This window comes from Carassius carassius, chromosome 4 (genome assembly GCF_963082965.1).
Source record: "Carassius carassius chromosome 4, fCarCar2.1, whole genome shotgun sequence".
Taxonomy (NCBI): Eukaryota; Metazoa; Chordata; class Actinopteri; order Cypriniformes; family Cyprinidae; genus Carassius; species Carassius carassius.
This window is the reverse complement of record NC_081758.1, coordinates 39,921,384-39,947,576: the sequence shown is the minus strand read 5'-3', so window position 1 is coordinate 39,947,576 and position 26,193 is coordinate 39,921,384. Positions and strand designations below refer to the sequence as shown.

General features: G+C 32.8%; 1 protein-coding gene across 2 annotated transcripts; it reads right to left on the bottom strand.

Moving 5' to 3' along the window:
- Positions 1 to 430: 430 nt before the first annotated feature.
- On the bottom strand, positions 431 to 21,480 carry LOC132140026 (myb-binding protein 1A-like protein). 2 transcript variants are annotated; one of them, XM_059548788.1, is made up of 27 exons: positions 21,246 to 21,480; positions 19,942 to 20,037; positions 19,773 to 19,856; positions 19,580 to 19,654; positions 19,329 to 19,436; positions 16,301 to 16,491; positions 15,334 to 15,501; positions 14,210 to 14,327; positions 13,734 to 14,023; positions 12,636 to 12,746; positions 12,408 to 12,533; positions 12,045 to 12,239; positions 10,560 to 10,668; positions 9,303 to 9,390; positions 8,923 to 9,086; positions 8,086 to 8,202; positions 7,846 to 7,965; positions 7,564 to 7,737; positions 6,118 to 6,275; positions 5,352 to 5,486; positions 5,129 to 5,210; positions 4,916 to 5,047; positions 3,715 to 3,783; positions 3,468 to 3,581; positions 2,454 to 2,552; positions 2,243 to 2,367; positions 431 to 1,409 (listed from the first exon to the last, which is right to left on the bottom strand). In XM_059548788.1, the coding sequence occupies exons 1-27, from the start codon at positions 21,438 to 21,440 to the stop codon at positions 1,094 to 1,096; spliced, it is 3,759 nt and encodes a 1,252-aa protein (XP_059404771.1). In that variant the 5' UTR covers positions 21,441 to 21,480; the 3' UTR covers positions 431 to 1,093. The 2 variants fall into 2 exon arrangements, with proteins under 2 accessions (XP_059404771.1, XP_059404770.1); XM_059548787.1 differs by having other exon boundaries at positions 7,846 to 7,983; positions 21,246 to 21,479.
- Positions 21,481 to 26,193: the final 4,713 nt, after the last annotated feature.

The window sequence follows — 26,193 nt, the reverse complement described above, 5'->3', positions numbered from 1 at the left end:
GCTGGGATATTTTACGATTTACTATAGTTTCCACCGAAAATACCACAGATATTACAGTTATGTATTTTACATGAATACTGTGCAAAATAGGTTAAATAAAAAAAATTCTAAAATCTCAGTGAAAAGTTGCTTAATCTTTTTATGAGGCATATCATTTTTACAGCATGTGATAAGATAATTTGTTTGGACACAAATACAATTTAAATTTGAGCTTTATTTGTGATCAAAAATTATTTAAAATATTTTTAGCTAACAATTATATTTTTTACTGATAAATATGCATTTCTCATAAATTAAAAACTGAGCATGATGTTTGACAATGGCAAATTGAGAACTGATCAAATGGAACAAATGTTGAATGTTGATAAATTTATAATGCAAAATCATGTGGTATCAAAGGTGCACACAAAATGTTGGATACATTTAAAAGTAACATTAGTCGTCAAAATGACTTATTAAAATGTTTAACATTTTTATTCAGCTGTAATGATGATGCTGTTAAGGTTAAGAAGGACTAGGCCATTTTAAAAGGGAGTAAAATGCAAATAATATTTGATAATTTTTCGGTTAAAGAAGTTCAATGCTGTATGCTTTATAAATCATGGGAAACAAAAGATAGTTTCTATCTGCCCATTCTCACATTTAAAGCAGCTTGGAGACTCAAATCTTCTTTAATTTGGGTTCACGGTTCAGTGATTTTGGTTCTGCTGGTCTTATTTTACTCTGGGAACATTCATTGGTTTCAGTGTGCAAACAGCCTTTTTCTTCCCAGCACTCATTCTTTATTCACTACAGTGTTATTTTTATAGTTTTACAATATTTTTATAGTAACTGGAATGAACCTCATCAAGTAAAGTTCAATGACTGCCACTGTGCTTTGCTCAGTAAGAACACAGAAACCACATATTAAGAATAAAATGCTTTTACACAAATCCTATCTTGCAAGCAATCACAAACAGGCAAATAATACAGACATTGCTCTCTTCACATTTGCTGATTTCTCTGAACAGAACAGGTGATCAGATTTCTGAAGGCCAGGCCCATAATACAGAATAATCATCATATTGTCCAATTATTTCCCATCAGCTTCTTATTATTTCTTCTTTTGCTGTTGCTGCGGTGTTTTGGCTTTTTTAGTGGCCGGCTGATTTTGTGTCTGTTCTCCTTCTCCTCCCTGCGGTTTTCTCTTCTTGTTTTTCTTCTTGTTCTTCTTCTTCTTCCCCTCCTCTCCCGATGCTCCTCCAGCAGTTTCTGTGGAGTCTGGCGTCTCTTTTCCCTCCAGCACTGTAGGCTTCTTACGGTTCTTGCGTTTCTTCGTCTCGGGAAGGAAGCCCTTCTTCTTCTTCTTTGTGGTTTCTTCCGTCTGCTCTGCCTCTACAACTTTCTTCACCTTTTCCATCTTTGGCTTTCTAAAATAAAGCAAAAGGAGGAGAAGGCAGGTCCAAAGCAAACATATTGATGAGTTTCAAATAATAAAACGTAAAATTGATACTAATTAGAAATGTTTCTTTCACTGCAAATCAGCATATTAGAATGATTTCTGAAGGATCATGTGACACTGAAGACTGCTGCAGAAAATTCAGCTTTGCATCACAGGAATAAATTATGTTTTAAAATATATTCAAATAGAAAAACTTATTTTCAAATTGTAATAATATTTCACAATATTACTGTATTTTAGATCAAATAAATACAGCCTTGGTGAGCATGAGAGACTTCTTTCCAAACTTTTCAATGGTAGTTAAGCATTTACATACACATCTAAAATTATTTAAAATTATAATCAAAATAGATTTGTGACCCTGGACCACAAAACCAGACTTAAGAGTCAATTTTTACCAATTGAGATTTATACATCATCTTAAAGCTGAACAAATAAGCTTTCCATTGATGTATGGTTTATTAATTCAATATCTGGCTGAGATGCAACCATTCGAAAATCTGGAATCTGAGGGCGCAAAAAAATCTAAATACTGAGAAAATCTTCTTAAAAGTTGTCCAAATGAAGTTCTTAGCAATGCATATTACTAATCAAAAAAGTTTTGATATATTTATGGTAGGAAATTTAGAAAATATCTTCATGGAACATGATCTTTATTTAATATCCTAATGATTTTTGGCATGAAAGAAAAATCTATAATCTTGACCCATACAATGTTGTTACGGCTATTGCTAAAAATATACCCCACTGACTTAAGACTGCTTTTGTGCCCCAGGGTCACAGTTTAGTAACGGGACTCACAAAACGCCAAATAACTTCATGACGCTCCAGTACGTGTCCTCCAGCTGTCCTGGTCTCTGCAGGCTTCCTTCAGCGTTCATGGACTTGAGAACTTTCTGAAGGAGCTCCAGATTAACCTGCATCTTCTGCTCAGAAAGAAACAAAGTGGGTTTTTAACACTAACACTTGAGAATACCTTGTAAAAGATTTCATAATAATAAATATTCATTACCTGACCGTGAACAATTCTGACAAGATGCTGACAGAGCTCTAGGGCCTTCACTATCTTCTCACGAACCATTTTATTCTTACACTGTACATCTTCAAAACTCTGGAAGAAAGGGATATATTTTAGTGTATATATTATATAGATATTATGTGTGTATATCAATATATATATAGAGAGAGAGAGCTTATATGTGACTTAAGTGTAATTTTTTAAAATTAAGATTTATACATCATCTAAAAGCTGAATAAATAAGCTTTCCATAGATGTATGGTTTATTAAGAGGACAACATTTTGGCCGAGATACAACTATATTTGAAAATCTTGAATCTGAGGGTGCAAAACAATTGAAATACTGAGAAAATCACCTTTAAAGTCGTCCAAATGAAGTGCTTAGCAATACACATTACTAATAAAAGTTAAGTTTTGATATATTTACAGCAGGAAATTTACTAAATATCTTTATGGAACATGATCTTTACCTAATATCCTAATGATTTTTGGCATAAACAAAAACATCAGTAATTTTGACCCATACAATGATTTTTTGGCTATTGCTACAAATATACTCCAGAGACTTAAGACTGGTTTTGTGCTCCAGGGTCACATGTTAAATGCATTATATTGATATTGTATGCATGAATGTAAAAGGGGATATATGTTATATTAATATTGTGTCTGTGTATATTTGTTATTACTTTGATAGTTTAAACACAAATGCCATCAAATTGGCAAGATATTAAATGTAAAGTGAATGTAAACATAATACTGAAAAATACTTGAAGGCTACAATTATTGTTTAAATGAGTACATTATTGTGCATTACAAAAAAAAAAAAACTACATTTAAAAATAACTATCATTATTAATGATATTTGCAAATGATTTTCAATGGAGTTGGTGCCAACTACTGAAACCGTGGCCTTCCTGTTGAAGCTGAGCCGTTTCAAAACTTTGCATTTTGAGACAAATCGAGCTAAGAAAGTGTGGTTTCAACGAATTGAATTAATGAATAGTCCACCTTGGCAAGTTGGTCCACAACTTTCTGATGCAGCTTAGTTCTCTGGGCATCAGACATCAGGTTTTTAACATCTTTAGACTGCAGGGCCCTGAGCACCACGACACATGCCTGACCCTGAAACAACCGGATCAATAAACACACACACATAAGACAGTACATTATAATTCAAGCATCCAGTTACCGATCATCCAAAATATTCATGAGCTGCTCCAATACAGTGTAATATAGACTGATCAGCTTGGTTTACCTGCTGATGCTCCCTCACTCCAGCAGTGATGTTCTCCACAGCCGTGTCCAACAGGTTCACACACAACACCTTCAAACACAACACAAATGGACCAATTATGACCCATTAACAGCTTTCAGGAAGTGGAGAGTACATCCTTTAAATTTTCAAGAAGATCTGGGTGGTGTTTTCTTGTGAAAGACTGGTTTAATCAACAGTACTAATGCTTTGACCAATTATGAGTTATAGTAATAGAGATGTTGGCCTTATCAAACCTCACTAATAAAGTCATGATATGGCTTAATGTGATTATCAAATTTATTATTATATTATTAGTAAATACTAATGCTGTCAAAAGACTAATCGCATCCAAAATAAGTATATATATATATATATATATATATATATATATATATACATACACACACACACACACACATATATACACATATACATATAAATACACACATATACAGAATGTTTTGAAAATATTTACCTATATTTATGTTTATATTCATATAATTTATATTCTATATAAATATTTAGTATATAAACAGACATTTCTCTTAAATATATATACACGTGCATGCGTGTATTTATATATACATAATCAATATACACAGTACACAAACATATATTACGTAAACAAAAACTTTTATTTTGGATGCGATTTATCACAATTAATCATTTGACAGCACTAAAAATTTTACAGGGAAATTTTACTATTGCATTAGCACTATTACTTTTTTTACAGTTTATTTAATGATAGTAAGCATAATAATACATTATTATTATTATTAAATACTATAAAATAACTTACAGTGAAATGATAATATAATATTAGTACTATTCCTAATTTGTTAAAAATAATAATAATTATTATTATTAAATACTATCAAATATTTTATTTTACAGTGAAATGCTACAATAATATTAGTACTATTCCTGTTTTGTTAAAAAGATAATACATTATTATTATTTAATACTTTAAAATATTTTATTTTACAGTGAAATGCTACTATAATATTAGTACTATTCCTGTTTTGTTAAAAAAAAAAAAATTATTATTTTATAAGATAGAAAGAAATAATTTTTGACCAAAGTTTTTGGTACAAACAAACAAGCGTCGCAAACATGGAGATTTTTAAATGACAATCATTCAACTCAATATCTTTACACATACTACTGATATCATTCACTACTGAAGTTTTTTTAAACTCACAGGGAATCTGCTGAAGAGGTCGATGAACATGGCTCCTGTGAGAGGGCTTTTCCTCTTCGTCATGAAAGAGGTCAATGCGTTCCTGAAGCAAGTAGTGGCTCTCTCAACATCTACTTTACCCATAAGCCTCAGCTGCCATCAACACACAAAGTTATTTTATCACCTTCAGTACTTGGAAATGAGCAACTGTGTCCATTTGAGATGGTACTTTACCTCTGACGCTGTTGACGGAGCGTTCGCTGAGTCTTGTTCGCTCACAACGCCTCTTAACACCTTCAGCACATAAAGAGCAGCACTACAGAACAACAACAACAACGTGAGACAAACACATGACAAATGAGAAAACAAATGAGAGTTTGTACAGTATACAAGAAGATGATGTTTTTGTCTTTTTTCTTGCAACATCAGATTAATCGGTAATCCCAGAAGTCCTCACCTGAAGTAGTACAGAGACACAGACGAGTCTGTCAGTTTCTGGGCTCGACCAATCAGACGCTCAAGCATGTCATGAAGCTCCACCTCTCGTCCGTCGATTTCCCTGCAGTAATACTTTGCACGACAGAGTCGATTCCTGCCGATCAGAGACCGAGCAAAAACTATAAGAATTATATGCAATTAAATCAACACACCTATCTTTCTTCATAAAGAAAACATTGTATAAGCAGCATGTTTTCTGTGAGCTTTCACTAAAGGAATTAAATCTCACTATTCTATTCTAACTAAGTATTAGAAAAAAACTATTCTGTAGTTTTCATCTTCAGAGACATCAACAGTCCTGTTATCAGTGAAAAAAAGATGCCATTAAACAACTATAAAAAATATACTGTCTTTATGTTGCTTCTACATTAATTTGAAGATTGAATGTGAAATTATTGCAATATTAAAGTATATTTAAAACTTTAATGTTAGGTGGGGAAAAATGTGTGATTAATTAGTTCATTGTTTTAATCGATTGACAGCACTAGTTTTCAGTTTGCATTCAATAATAAATATTTCATGGAAAATTTAAACAAGTATGTTTTAGTACTAAAAGAAACAACATTTTTAATAAAAGCTATATAGAAATATTAAAAGAAATATAATGGACGAAATCACATTTACCAAAATTACTACAATTTAAATAAACTATGAAATAGAACCGAATTATTAATATTAATAAATACTGTAAAGTATTTAAATAACACTAAAATAGCACTGCTCACCTGAAGATGTCTGCGGCCTTGCGCAGGAAGTCCTGCTCCTGTTGGCTGGTTTCGGAGCTCATCCCGTTCTCGATCACGCTGAGCAGCGGTTCCACCATCCCAAGAACCAGAGCGCTGCTCCCCTGTTTGCTCAAGAACATCTCCACCATGTCCAGTACCTGACAACAACACACCAAATCACTTAAATCAGCATATTTTAATTAACATTTCAACATTGACCAATCATTAATCAGTCTTAAGGAATCCCGGAGTAATTCGGCTGGTTTACGATACACCTGACATGTTTACTGAATATGTACATTTTGGGCTATGTTTAACACAAATAAACTGCTCAAAAATTTGCTAGATGCAACACAACTGCTAAAGTCATCCTTTTGACTGTTTATGGTTGTATTAGTAACAATATAAAATATTATTATATATTAAATATATATTATATATATATGAAGAGTTAAAGGGCTGTCTTTATTGTCTTCTCAACCGGTTCTTGACTTGAGAACGAGTCAGTCTTTTGTTCGTGATCTGGCTCGGCTCGGTGTTCATCTTCAGTTCTCTCTTCACAGCAGTTCAGTCAGTGTACTGTTTGAGTAAATGAATTACTCCGGGATATTGATTTGTTTGAACTCAGAGGGAGTGTCAGCCACATTAAAAAAAGTTAACAGCTTAAGTCATTTGTGGATAAATGCTTATTGGAGACGCGAACCGTTTAAAACGATTCAGTTCGATTTGGTGAACTGAATGATTCGTTCGCGAACCGGATATCCAGACTGCTTTGTTTTGAACTCTCTCACACAACAGACACGGAAGAGAAGACGATGAATAAAGTCATAGATTTTGCTATTTTTGGACCAAAATGTATTTTCGATGCTTCAAAAAATTCTAACTGACCCTCTGATGTCACATGGACTACTTTGATGATGTTTTTCTTACCTTTCTGGACATGGACAGTATACCGTTCACAGTTTCAATGGAGGGACTCGGAGCTCTCGGACTAAATCTAAAATATCTTAAACTGTGTTCCAAAGATAAATGGAGGTCTCACGGGTTTGGAACGACGAGTTATTAATGACATAATTTTCATTTTTAGGTGAACTATCCCTTTAATTTGCAAAAACAGATAACTTACAGATACATACATTATATATATATATATATATTAGTTTTACTAGTAATAATATAAAATATGATTGCAAAACAGATAACTTACAGATAGATTAATTGGAACGCACAATGAAAAAACATGATTTCTGAGAATTGTTAAAACGGACTATATATATATATATATAAAAAACACTGGAAGTACTACTTGATTTGATGCTAGAAAATTTTATTAATTTGTTCTATATGAGTAGAACTATTGTTCAACTAACTTAAAACTTTGATAATATTAATAATAAGAAGAAGAAGAATTAAATAATAATAGATAAAACATATTCAAAGACATACTTTGATCTTGAAGTCCCGCACGAGGACCTTTTCCTTCCGGAGTCTGTCCTTCTCATCTTTCTTGGCTTGGATCTTTTTCTTCTGCTCCAGAAAGAGAGCAGAAAGGCTTCCGTCCAGCTTCATCATGGCCGCATCATCCAGTTCCTCTTCATCACTGCCATCCTCTTCAGTGGCCTACACAAGAACAACAGAACATCTGCTACCACTGATTCCCTCTTTGTTGTATCTGGAATGTTCACACAAAACGGTTTATGCAGCGAAAAGTCATTCCTTCGTTCATACCAGAGCATTCTGACCCTGCAGAACCTTCATCAAATCTAAACGGAAGTTCTGATCCACCTCTTCTCCTTCCTCCATGGCTTCATCCTCATCATCATCATCATCATCAGAGGAAGAGGAGGACTCAGAAACTTCTTCATCCTGATGAAATAAAAGGAGAGAAGGAAAACAATTGAAATGTACAGAATTAGATGCAAAATTATTCAGTTTGATGGCATAAATACTCATGATGGACATTCTCACCTCTGCATCATCCTCATCTTCATCTCGCTCTTCTCCTGCCTTATGTTTTTTCTTTTTCTCCTTCTCATCAGTCACCATAACACCACTTTCATCCTCATCCTTGTTGGGGTCTAGAACCTAAAAATCAAAAAAATCTTTTTTAATAAACTATCCGTGTGTCTTATACTGCACAAATAATCATTATGCACATTAAAAATTTGCATTATTTAAAAATAAATTCAAAAATGTTCATAGCATTAACAAAATGTCATCTCTCTTTTAATCACAGCCATGTGGACAAGGTAAACGTAGAATTTACCAATAATATCACCAATCAGCCTAACACCCTCTGTTCAATCAAATCCTCATGAAATAAAGCCCACCCTAAATGATTTCCCCCAAAATATTCAGCTTCACTCAGAAATACATTGTATTATGGAAGCTAAATGCATTGTGGGTAAAACTGGACATGTACAATTATGTCTGTTTATAAAGAATATGAAGCAGCAGCTTAATCAGTAACTTACAATTTAAAGTTAGTATAAAAACATGTTTTTTTTTTTTTTAACAAACTGAAAAAGCTACACTAAAATATAAATATTAGATTAAAAGCTTAAAAAAGGTAAACATTTGATATGTAGCCTTGGCAACTAACTAAAACAGAAATAAGTTGTAATAAGCTGAACAGCTAAAACTAAAATAAATATAAACGAATGCTAAAAAGAAATACACGTGAAAATGCACATTTACTAAAACAAATTGAAATTTCAATAAAAATAGAAGCTAATTCAATATATTCATATCATAAGAGCATGTAAACAACGCTACAATAGCGCTGTCACCAGCACAGTCTCTTACGCTGAGGATGGAGTGGAGAGCTTCTTGGGTGAGGTGAGGACAGATCCGGCTAAACACAGCTTTACACACACCACGAGTGAGTCGACTGGGCTGAGACAGGAGCGACAGCAGGATCTCAACAACCACCTCCACCCAGAGCGGCTCCTCCTCTGAGCTCTTACCATCTGTGACACACACACACACCATTAAATCTAGTCAAGTCACCTTTATTTGTGTAGCGCTTTATACAATACTGACAGTGCCAAAGCAGCTTTACAGTGTCAAACAGAAAACAGTTTGTCAATAATACAAGAAATTAGTGGCTAATCAGCCAAGAATAATGGACAACATCAAAAACATCAAATAAAATCCGTGAATTGCACTGAACCGCTCCTACTTACTCGCTTTCTTCTTCTTCGTTTTCTTAGCCTGAGCTTTCTCCATGCAGGTCCGCAAATCATTCAACAGCTCCAAACTTTCTTCTGGAGCCTGGAGCGAGAAAAACATTTATGTCAAGATTAGGGATGCACAAAAAATATCGGCATGATATTTTAATGTGTATCTCGTCAGTAAAGCCAGTTCTGTGATCAGCATTAAACCTCTACACGTGCATGCTTTCACATGGAGCAGCATTTACTAAAAAGCCGTTGTTCACTGCTCCACATGAAAGCATGCATGTGTAGAGAATTTACCGATGATTATAGAACCAGCTTTACTGACAAGGTGCGCATTATTATCGTGCCGATATTTATTCATCGTGCATCCCTACTCAAAATCACAAAATAAAAGGCAGTAAAACAGACTTTAGCACATTCTAAAATTACTTAATTTTATTTTGAACAGCATATATATAATAGTTTTCTTGCTCTTCATTTCCAACAACCATTTTCAAATAGCAAAAATGAACAGGCATTAAAAAAAAGACCTTATGCACAACGAGGGTATAATATACAAAATAAATTTAAATAAATGCACAAACAAATAAAACAGTGGCTGCTAATATATTTTTTTCCCTTTTCATTATTATTATTTTAATACCTTTATAAAACACTGGTTGTGTCAAAGCAGCACAAACAGAAAACAATTAATGATATTTAATAATAATAATAATAATCCATTACATTTGTTTTTTATCTTATTAAAAAGAATGTGTGTAAATGCCTGATAATCTACATTTGTATAATTTATGCATTTGATTGATGCTTTTATCCAAAGCAACTTACACTGCATTCAAGATACACATTTTATTGGTTCATGCAAACCCCAGGAAACAAACCAAAAATCTTGGCATCTCTTCATTTGAGCACAGATGTAGAAACTTGCTTAGTTATTTTGTCATCTAACGCAGGGTTTCCCAAACTGGGGTTCAGAAGTTGATGGAAAGCTAATTTTAAAATAAAGAATATTATTTTACATCCAAACTTTATACTTGCTACAAAAGTTAATATAAAAAACAAAACAAAATACATAAAAATATTTTCTCCATTTACCTGCATGTCATGTGACCACTGACAAACATCAGAGAATAGAAAACTTGGGGGTATGCAGTTCAATTATTGAAACATTATCTTAAAATCTCAGGAGGTTCAGTTGACATAAAAGCTTGGGAATCTTTGATCTAATGTTACAGAAATGTATCAAGCCTTGAAGAAGCAAACCTTGAACATCTGAATCCCAACCAGAAGGAAGAGGTGCTGGAACGCCGAGTGTTCAGGTGAAGAAGACTTCTTGGCTTTTTTCCTCAAGGCCTCCACTGATCCCAGCATACTAAACACACACACAACACAAAATCACAGAAGGTGTTTCAGCTGCAGGCCATCTACCTCACTTTACCTGTTTACACTGAATTCACCATGCCATTCACGATTTTGATTTCGTGATTCGATTCAAATTATTTTTTTTACCAAAATTAGATTTAAGACCAATTATAAATTAAATGTGTCATTTTATTATTGCTTGTACAAAATACTGCACCTTTCTTTGTGAAACTGAAATATAACACTATAATAATATACTAATATAGCACTTGCATATTATTGCTCGTTTGTTGGTAATGATTGCTTCTGTTGTCCTCATTTGTAAGTGGCTTTGGATAAAAGCATCAGCTTAATAACAAATATTAAATATGATGTAAATGTAAATAATAAATTATAAAACAAGCCCCAAATCAAATAAATAACACAAAAAGGCAACCACTGCATTTTAATCATGATCCAAACAAAGATGCTGCATACATACAACATGAGCAGTTTTTAATCTAAATTAGATTGTATAATTTCAAAATTTGAAGCAAAAACAGAATAATTTGACTTCAGTTTTGTGAAACTATACATAAAAATATTTGCATGACACAGAAACGATACAAATGTGTAAGTATATATATATATATATATATATATATATATATATATATGTATGTGTGTGTGGTTGTACATACACATGTAGTTGTTGTTGTTGTTTTTTTGGTGTTTGGCTTAGTGTTTTGTTGGAATCACTATACATCATTATACTCTTATACCTTTTGTTTTTTAATATTTTTAGCTTTATTTTTTGTTTTTCATATAAATGTTAAGTTTTGACATTTTGTTGTATGCATTTGTCATTTTAATCTAATTTCTTTATTTTAAAAATGGGTATAGGTAGTATTTTTAAATTTTAGCTTTGGATCTGTTTTTAGTTATTTTAATACTACAATTGATTGCTTCTGTTGTCCTCATTCGTAAGTCGCTTTGGATAAAAGCCTCTGATAAATGACTAAAGAGCTGAACTAGACACAGATTCACTCTCTGCCAGCAGGGGGCGCTTAAGGCTTTTCCTATTTTCTGCTGTAAGCAAAGCAGCGCTGAACTTATGAACTTTAATATGCATTATACAGAGACACGATGAAAATAAAAAATACCACCTAAACTTTTCTAAACACTGTGTGTTCCCTTCAGAGATGCATTCATATAAACTCCTCCCCAAATGAATCAAGATTTGTTTAGCATCTCAACCGATTTGAATCGTCACATTTTAATCGATTCTCAACCAGTTTGCGGTTAATCGTTACATCGCCTACTTTTTTACATTTCAAAGGTCACAAAGCAGAAAACAGCAATGTGTTTTGACTGAGATCATGAGTCGTGTTTTGCAGGATGCGTCACCTGTCCCAGCCCTGTCTCTGCTCCGGACTGAGGGTCTGAACGCTCTGCACGTGTTTGCTCTGCTCAAGCAGCATGGTGGCGAACTGAACCACACAGTAGATCCACATGCTTCCATCAGCTTTAACACCCAGAGTCCTCCTCTCCGGCTCAGCAGAGTCTCCTAACACAGCCATTGTGTTCAGGCCTTGCAGAAGACTGGAGGAGATGAAGTAGACACTTGATCTAACTGTAGATTTATGATTAATACTTCAGTTTAACTATTTAAGTCTGTTGCATCCATTAGCATTTACATTTCATAAAAAGAAAAATGCTTTATATTATGACTGATTTAATGTTTTATTTAATGTACAAAGTTGAACTGACCCGTAGAAGGCTGAAGAGACGCTGGCTCGTGTCTGTTGATCGATGGGCACTGAGAGAGCCTGCATCGTCTCAGGGATTTCTGGGGTGGGTTTCTTCACATCAAAGAAAGCGTGGAAGAAAATAAACCTACAGAAGAAAGATAAAGCATCACCATATCATCGATTCATATCAGAGGAGTTGCAACAGGAGTCATGTAGAGACCATTAGTGAGATCTCAAGAGGAGTTACCGAGCCATTTTCATGACGAGATCCTCCCGTTTCTTAATCTGATGGTTTTCCCCAATGAACATGAGGCGTAGAATGATCCATTTACGAAACCTGGCAACGCAGCCGTCACTCCTACAGCAAGAAATAAATCAGAATACATATGAAGTTGGCATGAGAGGGAACTGCCTGGAGATGAAAAAAAAAACACATTCAAAAAATTATTAATTACTAATCAAATTACAAATGTGTATTAATCTTGTTAATCTTTCACATTAATTAACTACATCAAACCATATTTCTCATATATGTTGTTTAAATATTTTTAGAATATAATAAAAGTATATAATAAATGTTTTCATTAAAAATGCATTTATTGCATAATAGATTTGTACTAGATTGATTATAAAAATACTTCACATATAATTATTATTATTATTAATACTACATCTAATTATTATTATTAAAGTATAAATGAGTAGATGAATATTCTATTTATTATATATAATTAATAATATGAACCCTTATAAAAATACTTCACATATAATTATTATTAATAATACTACATCTAATTATTATTATTAAAGTATAAATGAGTAGATGAATATTCTATTTATTGTATATAATTAATAATATGAACCCCTTATATTTATAATATAAATTAAATATTATAAACAAATATATAATTTTAGTCGTATTCAAAGTATTATTATTTGATTTATAATCTAATCATAAATTAGTAAATATATATACACAAACTAATTATGCAAATGTATAAAATTACTAATTATTGTATAATTAAGAGATTTATATTATAGATTTATAAAATAACAAATATGAATGATATTCTTATAATTACTACTACTAATAATAATAATATTATTATTATTAATGTCTAAACTAATATTTAAATATTACTAATGTTATCACCTTATATATTATACATAATAATTATTATGGATTGTTTATTATATTTACATAATCATAAGTTACATATTGTTTTTATTATTATTACTATTAACATATGGTTTTACTCAAGTGAAAATCATAAGATCCGGCTTGTATTCTCTAAACTTCAATTCTTGATGAGTTTTAAACGGTCAGTTCTTGAAGAACACTCACTCTACTTCAGTCTCCTGGTTTCCTTTCTGTCTGCGAGTGCTGAAGTCCAGGCATTTCTCCAGCTGGGGCTTGCAGAAGGCCTCCATCAGCCACTCCACATACTTCTGCAGCGCACACAGATCCATGTGCTCCAGATCCTTCCAGCAGGACGGGATCACGGGGTAGCCCTGGTTAGTGAGCTGAGTGAAGCCGAGCGCCACGGCGAGCTGTTTGTCAGCGTCAGCGCAGCCCTGCATGAACTCACTCACGTACTTCTCCATTTCTGGAGCAAACTTGAATCGGTCGGCCAACTGAAGGGAGAGATGCACGATAAACATACAGTATTATGGCACATTCAGTATGCAGTGCTAGCTCATTGCACATGTATGTACATGCATAAATGCTGAATTTGAATACTGCAGAATTATATGGCATTTACATTTGTTTTTTAAAAAGCATCACGTGAAACATACACATTACCAAATATAAAGACAGACCTGTGCGGAGAGCATGTGTTGACCGTAGTGTGTCATCACGTCAGCGGACAGCACAAACTCAAGCTGAGCGACTGACAGCAGCGGCAGAGATGCTCCCAACAACCGGAAACTCAAATAACTGAGAAATAAAGAGAGAGAAAAGGGTGTGTTTGGGTCATCAGATTCTAACAGGTACTGAAACTATCCTTAAACTGAGATCAGTAAAAATGTACCCATGATTCTATTTTAAAATCACATGGATTTCTTTAGGCAATAAAGTATATATATAATTCTAACAACAAGTTTTCAATTATAATACATATTAAATAAATAACTTCATTGCAAATAAAATTAAACAAAACATTTAACTAAATAAAATACAATAAGATTAACAACAATGGTAAATAAATATCATAATATCAGATAACATTAACAGTTCAATTTTAATAATACAACACACTGTAAATAAATAAAAGTACACTTAATAAATTTTATGTTTGCAATTTACAATACATTAGTGCTGTCAAACAAATTAATCACGATTAATTAAATCCAACATAAAAGTTTTTGTTTACATTACATATGTATGTGCACTGTGTATATTTATGATGTATATATATTAAATACACACACATACAGTATATATTTCAAAAATATTTACGTTTATAGATTCATATTAATATTCTTATATAAATATTTAATATATAAAACATTTTTCTTAAATATACACATGCATGTGTTTGTATTTTTATATACATAGTAAATATACACACATATATCATGTAAACACAAACTTTTATTTTGGATGCCATTAATCGTGATTAATCATTTGACAGCACTACAATATTAAACTACTTTTGAATGAATGCATGCATGCTAAAAAAAAAATCCTTAAACAAAATTTAACATTCTAGATATTAATTTTCACTACCACAATCACTACCATCCCATATCAACACTTTCTACGAACTTAAGTTACATTTGAAGACACTGAAAACATTTTACAGTTTCACAGTAACTGTAAACATGCAAAATAATTCCTAATAATCAAATGCAGTGAAGTACTATCCAGGCGCGCTCATATCTGGCTTGTATTAAGACACTTGAATAAAGCAGGTTAAGGTTTGTCTACATGTTAAACTCACTGTGTGGGTCCAGGCATCTCTGACAGCATGCCGTTGATAATGGCTTCATTCCAGAACATCTCGAAGTTGTCCTCTCGCAGAGACGCCTGTAACAAGTCAAACGCAACCGGGGGAAGAATGTTCTCCTTCTTCACAGAACGAGCGGCCGTCTTTAAAACCTCCACCAACCTGGAAGTACAGATCACAAGAACTGACAAAACAATAATGCAGAAAAAAAAATACAAGCCCGATTTTAAACTTACCACATATAAAATAGTGGTCGACCGATATGTGATTTTTGACAGCCGATGTCGATCTCTTGGAAAGCAGGGGGGCCGATAGCCAATATAAAGCCAATATGATTTTTTTTATAATTATTATAAATATCTAAGAAATTTGAAATCATTTGAAAATGGATAAAAAAAAACATGTGTAAAAGAAACATTCTTATACTTTAGACGACAGTATTTTTCACAAATAAATAAATATTTAATCAAAATTAAATATCTCTCTTTATAATATAAAATATATATATATATATATATATATACATACATATACATATAGCTGTCAAAATAAAAGTCCCACCTCAAACAGATCGGCCAAGCAGAAAAACTTATCGCCCGATGCCGATATTTGAAAAATGACAAATATCGGCCGACCACTAATATAAAATTACATTTTCAAATGAAATCAACACCATAAATATCCAATTTAAATAAGTAAATAAATTATACTAACAAGAGCATGTTTTAGCCTAACAAGTATAAAACAACATTTTGCTCTTTCAAAAAAAAAAAATCAACAAAAAATAAGCAAATAAGCAAAATAATAAGTATACAATTACATTATTTCATATACAATTTATTAAATTATAAATACATTTTTAACAAACCATTTTATGTAAAATATGTAATGGATTATATAAGTAATTGGACTTAAAATTAATTAAATCAGTTAAAATCATTTAGAAGTCAGACACACTTACTTCGGCATGTTCTCTTTAGTGATGACTGCTGTGGTTCCCAATAGTTTCTTGAGTTTTTTGGGTTTGAGCACAGAGGGGAACTTCTGCAGGGCCACTAGGAGGAGCTCGAGCTGCTCGGGGGTGTTGAGGGCAGAGGTCAGGTCCGACTGCAGGGCGCTCAGGAGCACCTCTTCAAACACCTCCTTCGATGTCTATGCAACAAAACACAATGCAAACGAAACATTATAGAAACTAGAGACAGTGAAAGATCATCAACGCGAGAGTCACGGGAGAGTTTATCTGAATCCCCAAATAACTCCAGTCTTCAGAAACCATTCTAATATGATGATCAGCTGCTCAATGAACATTTCTCATTATTATTAACAATGGTGAAAACAGCTGTGCTGCTTAATATTTTAAAGAAACCAAGATACAGTATCATTCAAAGGATCCTGGAAAAAATGTTCAACATTGACAATAAAAAAATGAGCACTGATAATAATTCAGCACCAAACTGAAAGCAATTAGAATTTCTGAAGGATCATGTGACACTAAAGACTTATTTTTAAATTACATTTTAAAATATATTACAATAGAAAACAGTTATTTTAAAATTTTATATTTCACAATATTACTGTATTTACCATATTTTTGGTCAAATAAATGGTGAACATAAGAGACTTCTTAAAAAAAAAAAAAAAAAACTTAATTATTCCAAACTTTTGATTGATAGTGCACAAATATAATACAATAAATTATAATATAGCATAATATAATATATTTATTATTATTAATACTACGTTAATTAATAATTGTACGGAAGTTCTAAGAGGCCATGCATTATAATTTTTTTTCCTTTTTGTTTTCTCATTATAACGACATAACGAAAGTCGTTTTCTCGTTATAACGACTTATTTTTCTCGTTATCTCGACATAACGAAAGTCGTTTTCTCATTATAACGACATAATTTTCTCGTTATCTCGACATAACGAAAGTCGTTTTCTCATTATAACGACATAATTTTCTCGTTATCTCGACATAACGAAAGTCGTTTTCTCGTTATAACGACTTATTTTTCTCATTATCTCGACAACGAAAGTCGTTTTCTCGTTATAACGACTTATTTTTCTCGTTATCTCGACATAACGAAAGTTGTTTTCTCGTTATAACGACTTATTTTTCTCGTTATCTCGACATAACGAAAGTTGTTTTCTCGTTATAACGACATAATTTTCTCGTTTTCTCGACATAACGAAAGTTGTTTTCTCATTATAACGACATAATTTTCTCGTTATCTCGACATAACGAAAGTCGTTTTCTCGTTATAACGACTTATTTTTCTCGTTATCTCGACATAACGAAAGTCGTTTTCTCGTTATAACAACTTATTTTTCTCGTTATCTCGACATAACGAAAGTCGTTTTCTCGTTATAACGAATTATTTTTCTCGTTATCTCGACATAACGAAAGTTTGTTTTCTCGTTATCTCGACATGACAGTTTTACTGTTGCTATAGTAACAAACTCAACTTTGACAGGCATCTGATGGACAACCATGCAGGCGCTCTTACTGAAGCCTATATTTCAGCAAATTTTGCTTCGCCTAGGTAATAACGTCTACAATACTGTACATAAATAAAGGCTGATCAATCACTGTTGATTTTTCCAGAGACAGTACACCAAACGTTTTGTTTTTGTAATAAACATGTTTAAATGGCAACACCGCAAACACTATTCAGAAGGATGCAGAACTATTCTAAGATCTTGAGCTGCTTGGATTAAACTCACTTTTAATTTTCCATTTATTTGAAATAAAATTATATAGAATTTGTAATTTTTATTAGTCATTATATGCTGTGGCAGACATAATGTGCGTTACAAGCTTCGGTTTGAAAAGATCGTTCATGTGCAGTGTATGTGTGTGCAGAAAAAAAATGATTACAACATTATAGAACAAAACTGAATTAAATTAACCTATGCATTTTACATATAAATCACATTTCTCATCAATATGGTTAACAATAAAGATTAATAATAAGGAAAAAAAGCACATCACAAATAGCCTACATCGTTAAATCCTGTCCTACTGTAGATACACAGAACATTTCCGCTTATTAACTACCTAATCATGTGCCTAAAAGAAGCACAAAGATATAGGTGCAAACACAATACAGTGACATCAACCTTGGTTTTGATAAGCAGTTATTTTATGACCCAGAACGCGTTGGTGAAACTCATGCATCTAGCAAGAACTTAGTACACAAAATAATCATGTTGATTAAAGCATTTAACATTTATGAATTAATTAAATGTCAGTAATGAACAAGACAGCACAAATTATAGCGATCACGAGGAAGGTCCGAGTACAGTAAAGTGGACAGTGTAGCTACAACACCCCATCAGTTATACTCAGGTCTATAGTGCCACCTGCTGGCACAGTTTTGTAACTTATTAGAGAAAATTAAGTCGTTATAACGAGAAAACAAAAAGGAAAAAAATTATAAAGCATGGCCGCTTAGAACTTCCGTATAATTGTGACCCTAGAGCACAAAACCAGTCTTAAGTCTCTGGGGTATATTTGTAGCAATAGGCAAAAAAACATTGTATGGGTCAAAATTATATTTTTTCCTCCTATCCAAAAATCATTAGGATATTGAGTAAAGATCATGTACCATGAAGATATTTTGTACATTTCCTAGTGTAAATATATTACAAATTTATTTTTGATTAGTAATATACATTGTTAAGGACTTCTTTAGGAAAGCTCTAAAGGCGACTTTCTCAATATTTGAATTTTTTTTTCAGATTCCAGATTTTCAAATAGTTGTATCTCGACCAAACATTGTCCGATCCTAACAAACACACACATCAATTGACAGCGTATTTATTTAGCTTTTCCGAAAAATTTACCATTATGACTGGTTTTGTGATATATAGATATTATTGTTATACATATTAGGGCACCTCTACAAACACTTCTTTCAAAGTCTATACAACAAAATTGGGACAGAAATAATAATATAATAATAATAATAATAATAATAATGACCTCTGACAGGATGTCGACCATGGTTTTTCTGGGCAGGTCTCTCAGGTGTTCTCTGTACTGGGACAGCCTCTGCAGGAGCCGCACACACTCCAACATGACCTGCGGCTCCTGACAAATGTGAAAGATCATCAACACAAATGAGAGTTTATCTCAATTACAGACAACATGCAAGATAATAAGAGCCTTCAAAATCTATTCCCAGTGATTTTTGCCCATATAAAAGCAACAAGGCAACACCACGCTTCTCTGACCTTATGCAGACGTGTGGACTGAGACAGGGCGAGCACACCGAAGAAATTCCCAAACGCTGCATTTCTGACGAATTTCTGTCAGAAGAATTGAAGCATCACATCAAAAACCTATGAGCTCCATAATTATGACAGAATGATGATTAGGATTAAAAAGTATTAAGGCCACATCAAGGGTTCCATGTGAAATCCTCACCTTTTTGACTGTCTGGAGGTTATGCTTTTCTTTGATGCTGTCTAGTGTGGATTTCAGGGAGATCTCCTCAAATACACTCAGCAGCTTCACAAAGAGAAAACAAATAATCATCATATATAATAACCGCTAGAAAAAGAGGTGAAGATGAAAGTTGACTGGTTACAAATACCTGAGCGAGTGCAACACTGTATCCTGACCGAGCGTCGTCTCTTGTGTGAGAAAGGCCATCCACGAGTCTCTTCAGTGAATACTTCAACTCATCCGGCTACATGAAACAAAGTATTTCTGACATGAATCTGAATCCAAGGACGATCATGCAAGCTCAGATCTTTCATGCATGATTCTTCATTTAAGGACACTTGTGTTAAAGCATTGGAAAGCAGTTGCTTTGGTGATCTCTCTTTTTGGAAATGGCAAATTAACTGAATATGTGATTTCTACAATTCACAGGACAATTACATGATAAAATAGATTTTAACAGTTTATTTATTTATTCACTGCTGTTCAAAAGTTTTGGAACAGAGAGGTTATTAATGTTTTTCTAAAGAAGACTCTTCTGAACATCAATGCCAAATGTTTCTGATCAGAAATACAGAAAAAAAAACAATGCTATTGTATAATATTGCAATTCAAAATCATGGTTTTCTATTTTAATATACTTTAAAATATAATTTATTGCTGTGATCAAAGCTCAATTTTCAGCATCATCAATAGAAATCTTTTTCTAACAATATACGTTCAAAAGTTTAGTGTCAGTCATTTTTTTATTATTTCTATTTTTTTCTTTAAAGAAACTAATTATTTTGTTCAGTAAGGATGTGTGAAATTGATTTTTAAAAAGTTCTAATAAAGACTTATATTGTTAGAAAATTTTTATATTTTAAATAAGGGCTGTTATTTTTACTTTATTCATCAAATAATCCTGAAAATGGATCAAAGGTCACAAATATAAAAACATTGATAATAATTCAGTACATTAGAATGATTTCTGGGGGGAACAAGTGATACTGAAGACTGATAAAAATTCAGCGTTGCATTAAAGAAATATATTATATTTTAAAGTATATTAAAACAGAAAAAAATAGATATATTTTACAATATAAGTTAACTGTTTTTCTTGCTTTTTTTGGTCAAATAAATGCAGCCACGATAAGCAGTAACAGGTCAAAATTCGCACTAATCCCAAACTTTTGAACAGCAGAGTAGGTTCGTTAAAATCGAATTTAAAAAGGTATTAAAACTTAAAATTCGAATGTCTTTCCTCATATCTGAAGAACCCACATACAGCACAACAGTACAACTCAAACCACGTGTTTACATCAACAACCAAAGCCGAATGTTCCAGTTATTCACTTAATAACAGCTAACTACACCAGGTGATAAAACAGCACTGACAACAATAACAGATAAGTATATTGATCACCAGCGATCGACCGATATTAAACCGATCAGAGCTGATAATCATAACGTTACCTTCTCGCTCTGCTTCAGGTGTTCGATCAGATCCTCTACCGCTTTCAGGCGGATTTCTCGCTCGGGCTTCGCGATGTCCCAGAAGTAATCCAGAAACTGTCGATTCTGTTTGAGGATGCCTTTAGCATCGGTGACTTTGGGTCTCGCGGCGCTGTCCTCGATCTCTCCCATGTTTTTCTGCATCACTGAATGCATGAGAGTGTGGCGCACACGTGGAGGAAACGCTTCCTGGATAACTTCCGCCTTGTGATTTCAAAATAAAAGTCTCAACCCACTACCTGAATTGCAGACGTTTTATCAAAGTACATTTCAAGGAAATTCTAGTGTTAAATTAACATTTACAGATTATTTTAGAATAATTATTTTATAAATTTATAAATGTATAAAATATTTTTTATTTTATTTATTGAGTCCTCAGTGGACACTTGTGGTACTTACAGGTAAGTTATAGAAACATAAGAGAGATTGTTTTGAAGAGTGACATGATTTAGGATTTATGAAATAATCGAATAAGTTGAACAGAACCAAGTTTATTAAGCATTTCATCTGCTTTGATTGTCTATTAGACTGAAATGGTATTATAATTGTATTAATTTGTTGTTTGACTGGTTGATAATCATGTTTGGCGTTTCTGTAATTTTGTCACAAGACGTAAAAAAGAAAGAAAGTGAAAGTAAATGAACCTGCAAACAGACTGAAGACAAACCTGCTACACTGCAGGTGAAAATCAACATAAATAACGTAGAAAGACGAGATTATACTTTATATTATACTTGGTAAATTAAATTTAAAAGAAATGTATTTTCTTCCATTTCTTTCCCCACAAAATAGAAATGAAACAATATTTATATAATAAAAAATACATATAACTATTGATTAAACAGGCTTAATTTTTTTTAAGTTTGAAGTTATATAAGTTATAAGTTTTCTTATTCTTTTTTTATTATAATTTAAACCAAAGTGACCAAAAATTACTACAAGACAAGAAGTAAATAGGCTTAGCTGGTTGATTCATATACTCTATTTTATTATTTTATTTTATTTATTTTTTTGTAAATGAAAAGGATTTGAAGAAGGGAAGATAAATGGCCAAGTAAGACAATAAAAATACACTTATTTTATTTATTTTGTAATGAAGTAGGCATAGGCACAATATAAATGTTATTACATAACAGTGTGTCCAAAATTTAGACTAGTAGCATAGTTAATTTTTGTTCATTATTTCTCTTCTCAGTGATGTCATCCTCCATTGGTCCACTGACTGAGGATCTTCAGTGCTCTATGTCTGGATGTGTTCACTGATGCAGTCACGACTCCATGTGGACACAACTTCTGCAAGACCTGTCTGAATAAGCACTGGGACAACAGCCAGACCTGCAGCTGTCCTTACTGTAAAGAAACATTCAGCCAAAGACCCGATCTCAAAATTAACACCACACTCCGAGAGCTCGTAGATCACTGTAAAAAGAAAACACCTGAGAAAAAACCTGAAGTTCTGTGTGACATCTGTGAGGAATGAAAGCTGAAAGCCCTGAAGTCTTGTGGTGTGTCAGAGCTCTTACTGTGAAACTCATCTGGAGCGTCATTTGAGAGTGGCAGCTTTAAAGAAACACAAACTGATGGAGCCTGTGAGTAATCTGGAGGACTATATATGCCAGACACATGAGAGACCTCTGGAGCTGTTCTGTAGAGATGAACAGACATGTGTGTGTTCGATCTGCACCATGGCAGACCACAAGAACCACAGTTCCTCTGGAAGAGGAGGGTGAAGAGAAGAAGGTAGAAGTTACTAACAAAAATACGTTTAAAGGTCTCATATAATGAAGAATCACATTTTCTTTGATCTTGTTAAAAAAAAAAGAGTTCACAATGAAAACATTGTAAATCTCTGTTATGATAAATGTATCTGTGTCTGTAGACCCAACTGATGAAGACACAGAAAGACGTGCAACAGATGATTCAGGAGAGAATCAAGATTCAAGACATCAAACACTCAGCAGAAGTTAGAAAGGTGAGTTTAAAATAACTGAATTAAACTTATATAAGTATTTATTATACATCATTTAGTTCCGGTCCTCCAAGAGTCCACAGAGAGTTACAGTGACTCTATCTGCAGGTTACAATGTTATACCAATAGATGGCAACAAGTGGCTGACTTTAGTGAGTCACTGATTTTGATTCATTTGTACGAACATTCGTTCAAAAACACTGATTCATTCAGGAACTAATCTCTACTAAGTTATTCTGTATTAAAGGGATACTCCACCCCAAAATGAAAGTTTTGTCCTTAATCACTTACCCTCATGTTGTTCCAAACCTGTAAATGCTTTGTTCGTCTTCAGAACACAATTAAAGATATTTTGGATGAAAACCGGGAGGCCTGTGACTGTCCCATGTTGTTGATTGGATTTCTGAAGGATTGTGTGACTGGAGTAATGATGCCAAAATTTCTAATAAATTTCTAATAGCCGGTTCTAATAAATTGTTTAGCTGCTCCCCCAAGTGGATATTAAATTATGTTGTGGGATAATTAAATATATTCTTAATAAACTACAAACATAAAATTATATAGATTTATTTTGTCCTCGCATTCTTTCTTGTAACACCTCCCTCACAGTGGCACAGATGACTGAGAGGCTCATTATGCAGCTCATTATGCAGGCCTTTGTCTTCTCAGGTGTAAATCACAATGATATTCATGATAGTTGACACCTACTCGCATATGACTTTTACCAACAAAAAGTGTCTTAGAAAATTTAAATCAATATATTGTTTTCTGTGAGTGAGTAAACAAGATGATTTTTTCACATAATTTAGAAATAAAAATTCTAGGCACTTCTCAAAAATCCCGGGAACCATTGTTCTTTATGTGTTTTATGGCCTTATTCAGGCGATTTAACATTTTTAGTTTTTCACTAACCACGCATAACATTTTTTTTCTCAAAAATAGAATCATACATGCATGCTGCTCACATATTATTACAGCCCAGTTTGTGCTGATTACAGTGAGATTAGACTTTACCCATTTAGATATTTATAAGAAACTGAAAAAAGCACAAATGTCAGGGCATGACAAAACTTCTCCAAGCCCCAAAAATACCCTAAGACTCCAGAGGGGGAAGATCAGACTGAGTCCCAGTGATGGATACTGGACTGTGGGTCTGAGGAAAGGTTATGAATATGGAGCCAGTGATACTCATGCTGTCTCTCTGTGTTTGATAGTGAAGCCGCAGCGGGTCGGTGTGTTTGTGGATTATGAAGAGGGTCTGGTCTCCTTTTATGATGTGGAGTCCAGCTCACATATCTATTCTTTCACCGGTCAGTCTTTCACTGACCAACTCTATCCAATTTTAAGCCCAGTATTAAAGAATCAAGGTCAAGACTCAGTGCCACTGATCATCACACCTGTCAATTACAATAAATTAATTTACACCACTAAAATAAAATAGTAGATCAAAATGATGCTTTTTGTTTAAAAAGAAAAGAGAAAAAAAAACTTTAAATATTTTTGTACTTCTACACAGATGGCACACAAACACCGAACTGAGTTCTCCTTCGAGTCTTCATGCGCTTGAACGAACAAATACACCTTGCCAGTTTAAACATGAAAGCACAAAAGTCATGAAAGATAATAAGCAGCATTCACTTAAGACATAACCAACAGCTTTTGAGGATACTTACCAAGACAGGTATTTTGACATAATTTTGTGTGTATTTGTCCGTTCAAGCACAAGAAGATGCAAAACTCAATTCGGTGAGACACGGCTCTGTGTGTGCACACAACACTACAAAGTTCTGCTCAAATGGGAACAAAGCTTTATTTATTCAGGTGGTTTAGAATGTTTTGTTTTCTTATTTTATGTTCTTTATTTGGTACCTGATCGTTTAACTGATTTTATTTTTACTTTTATTAAATAAAGACACTTTAATGGTAGTGCACCTTTAAACATATCTTTTAATGTAATAATATTATGAATTATTATGAATATTATGAATAACATTTAAAATAAAAGTAAATAAAATAACTCAACTAAACTCAAACAATTCAATTTACTTATATAAGTTAATTATAAATATATAATACTTATATATAAATAATATATACAAAATTATAAGAGGTAATTAAAGAGGTAAATACTATTTCTACTACAACTAATAATTATTATTAATAATGCATAGGACGTTATATATATACCTAAAAGTACCTCTCGTGTCAGAATCAGTCGCTCTAAACAAGCACTCTTGCCTCAAGTCTTTTTCCACTTGTTTCTAAAAGCTGGATCACATTATTTGAGTGAGTGCCTTTTGCTCTCCAAATTTTCCAGAACTATTGAGATAACAGATAACAGGATTTAGTTCCCGTTACTGAATGTTTTTTGTTTGTAAATGGCTGAGTGTAAAGGAAATGGAACAACTATTATTACAAGTGGATGCAAAAGGTGTGAAACTAAACAAATGATTTGAAGGAGACAGTGAGCGAGTGGAAAAGTTAATGAGGGGAATTGTTTGTATGTTGAACTTTGTTTTCTGTGAGTTTGCGAGGGTGTAAACTGAACTTCTCTTTCAGCTCACAGTCATTTTGGCCTTTTTAAGTGTTGTTGTAACCAAACAACATCTGGGTTGGGAAGTTCAAATTCCACATATTGTTCCAATAAAAGTCCTTTTACCGTAATGGATAAATTATTATAGTAACACTAGCTAACTAACAACTAACTACATAAATAAATCAATCAATCTCACAGTTATTGTATTTACATTATTTACACAGTGTTATTGTTGTATATATGTACTATAGGTTTATATATATATATATATATATATATATATATATATATATATATATATATATATATATATATAAAATCTCAGGTTCTTTTTTTAATATATTTAGTTAGTCATTTTAATGATTCAACTTAAATGTATTTCAGTTAGTTAACATTTCTTATTC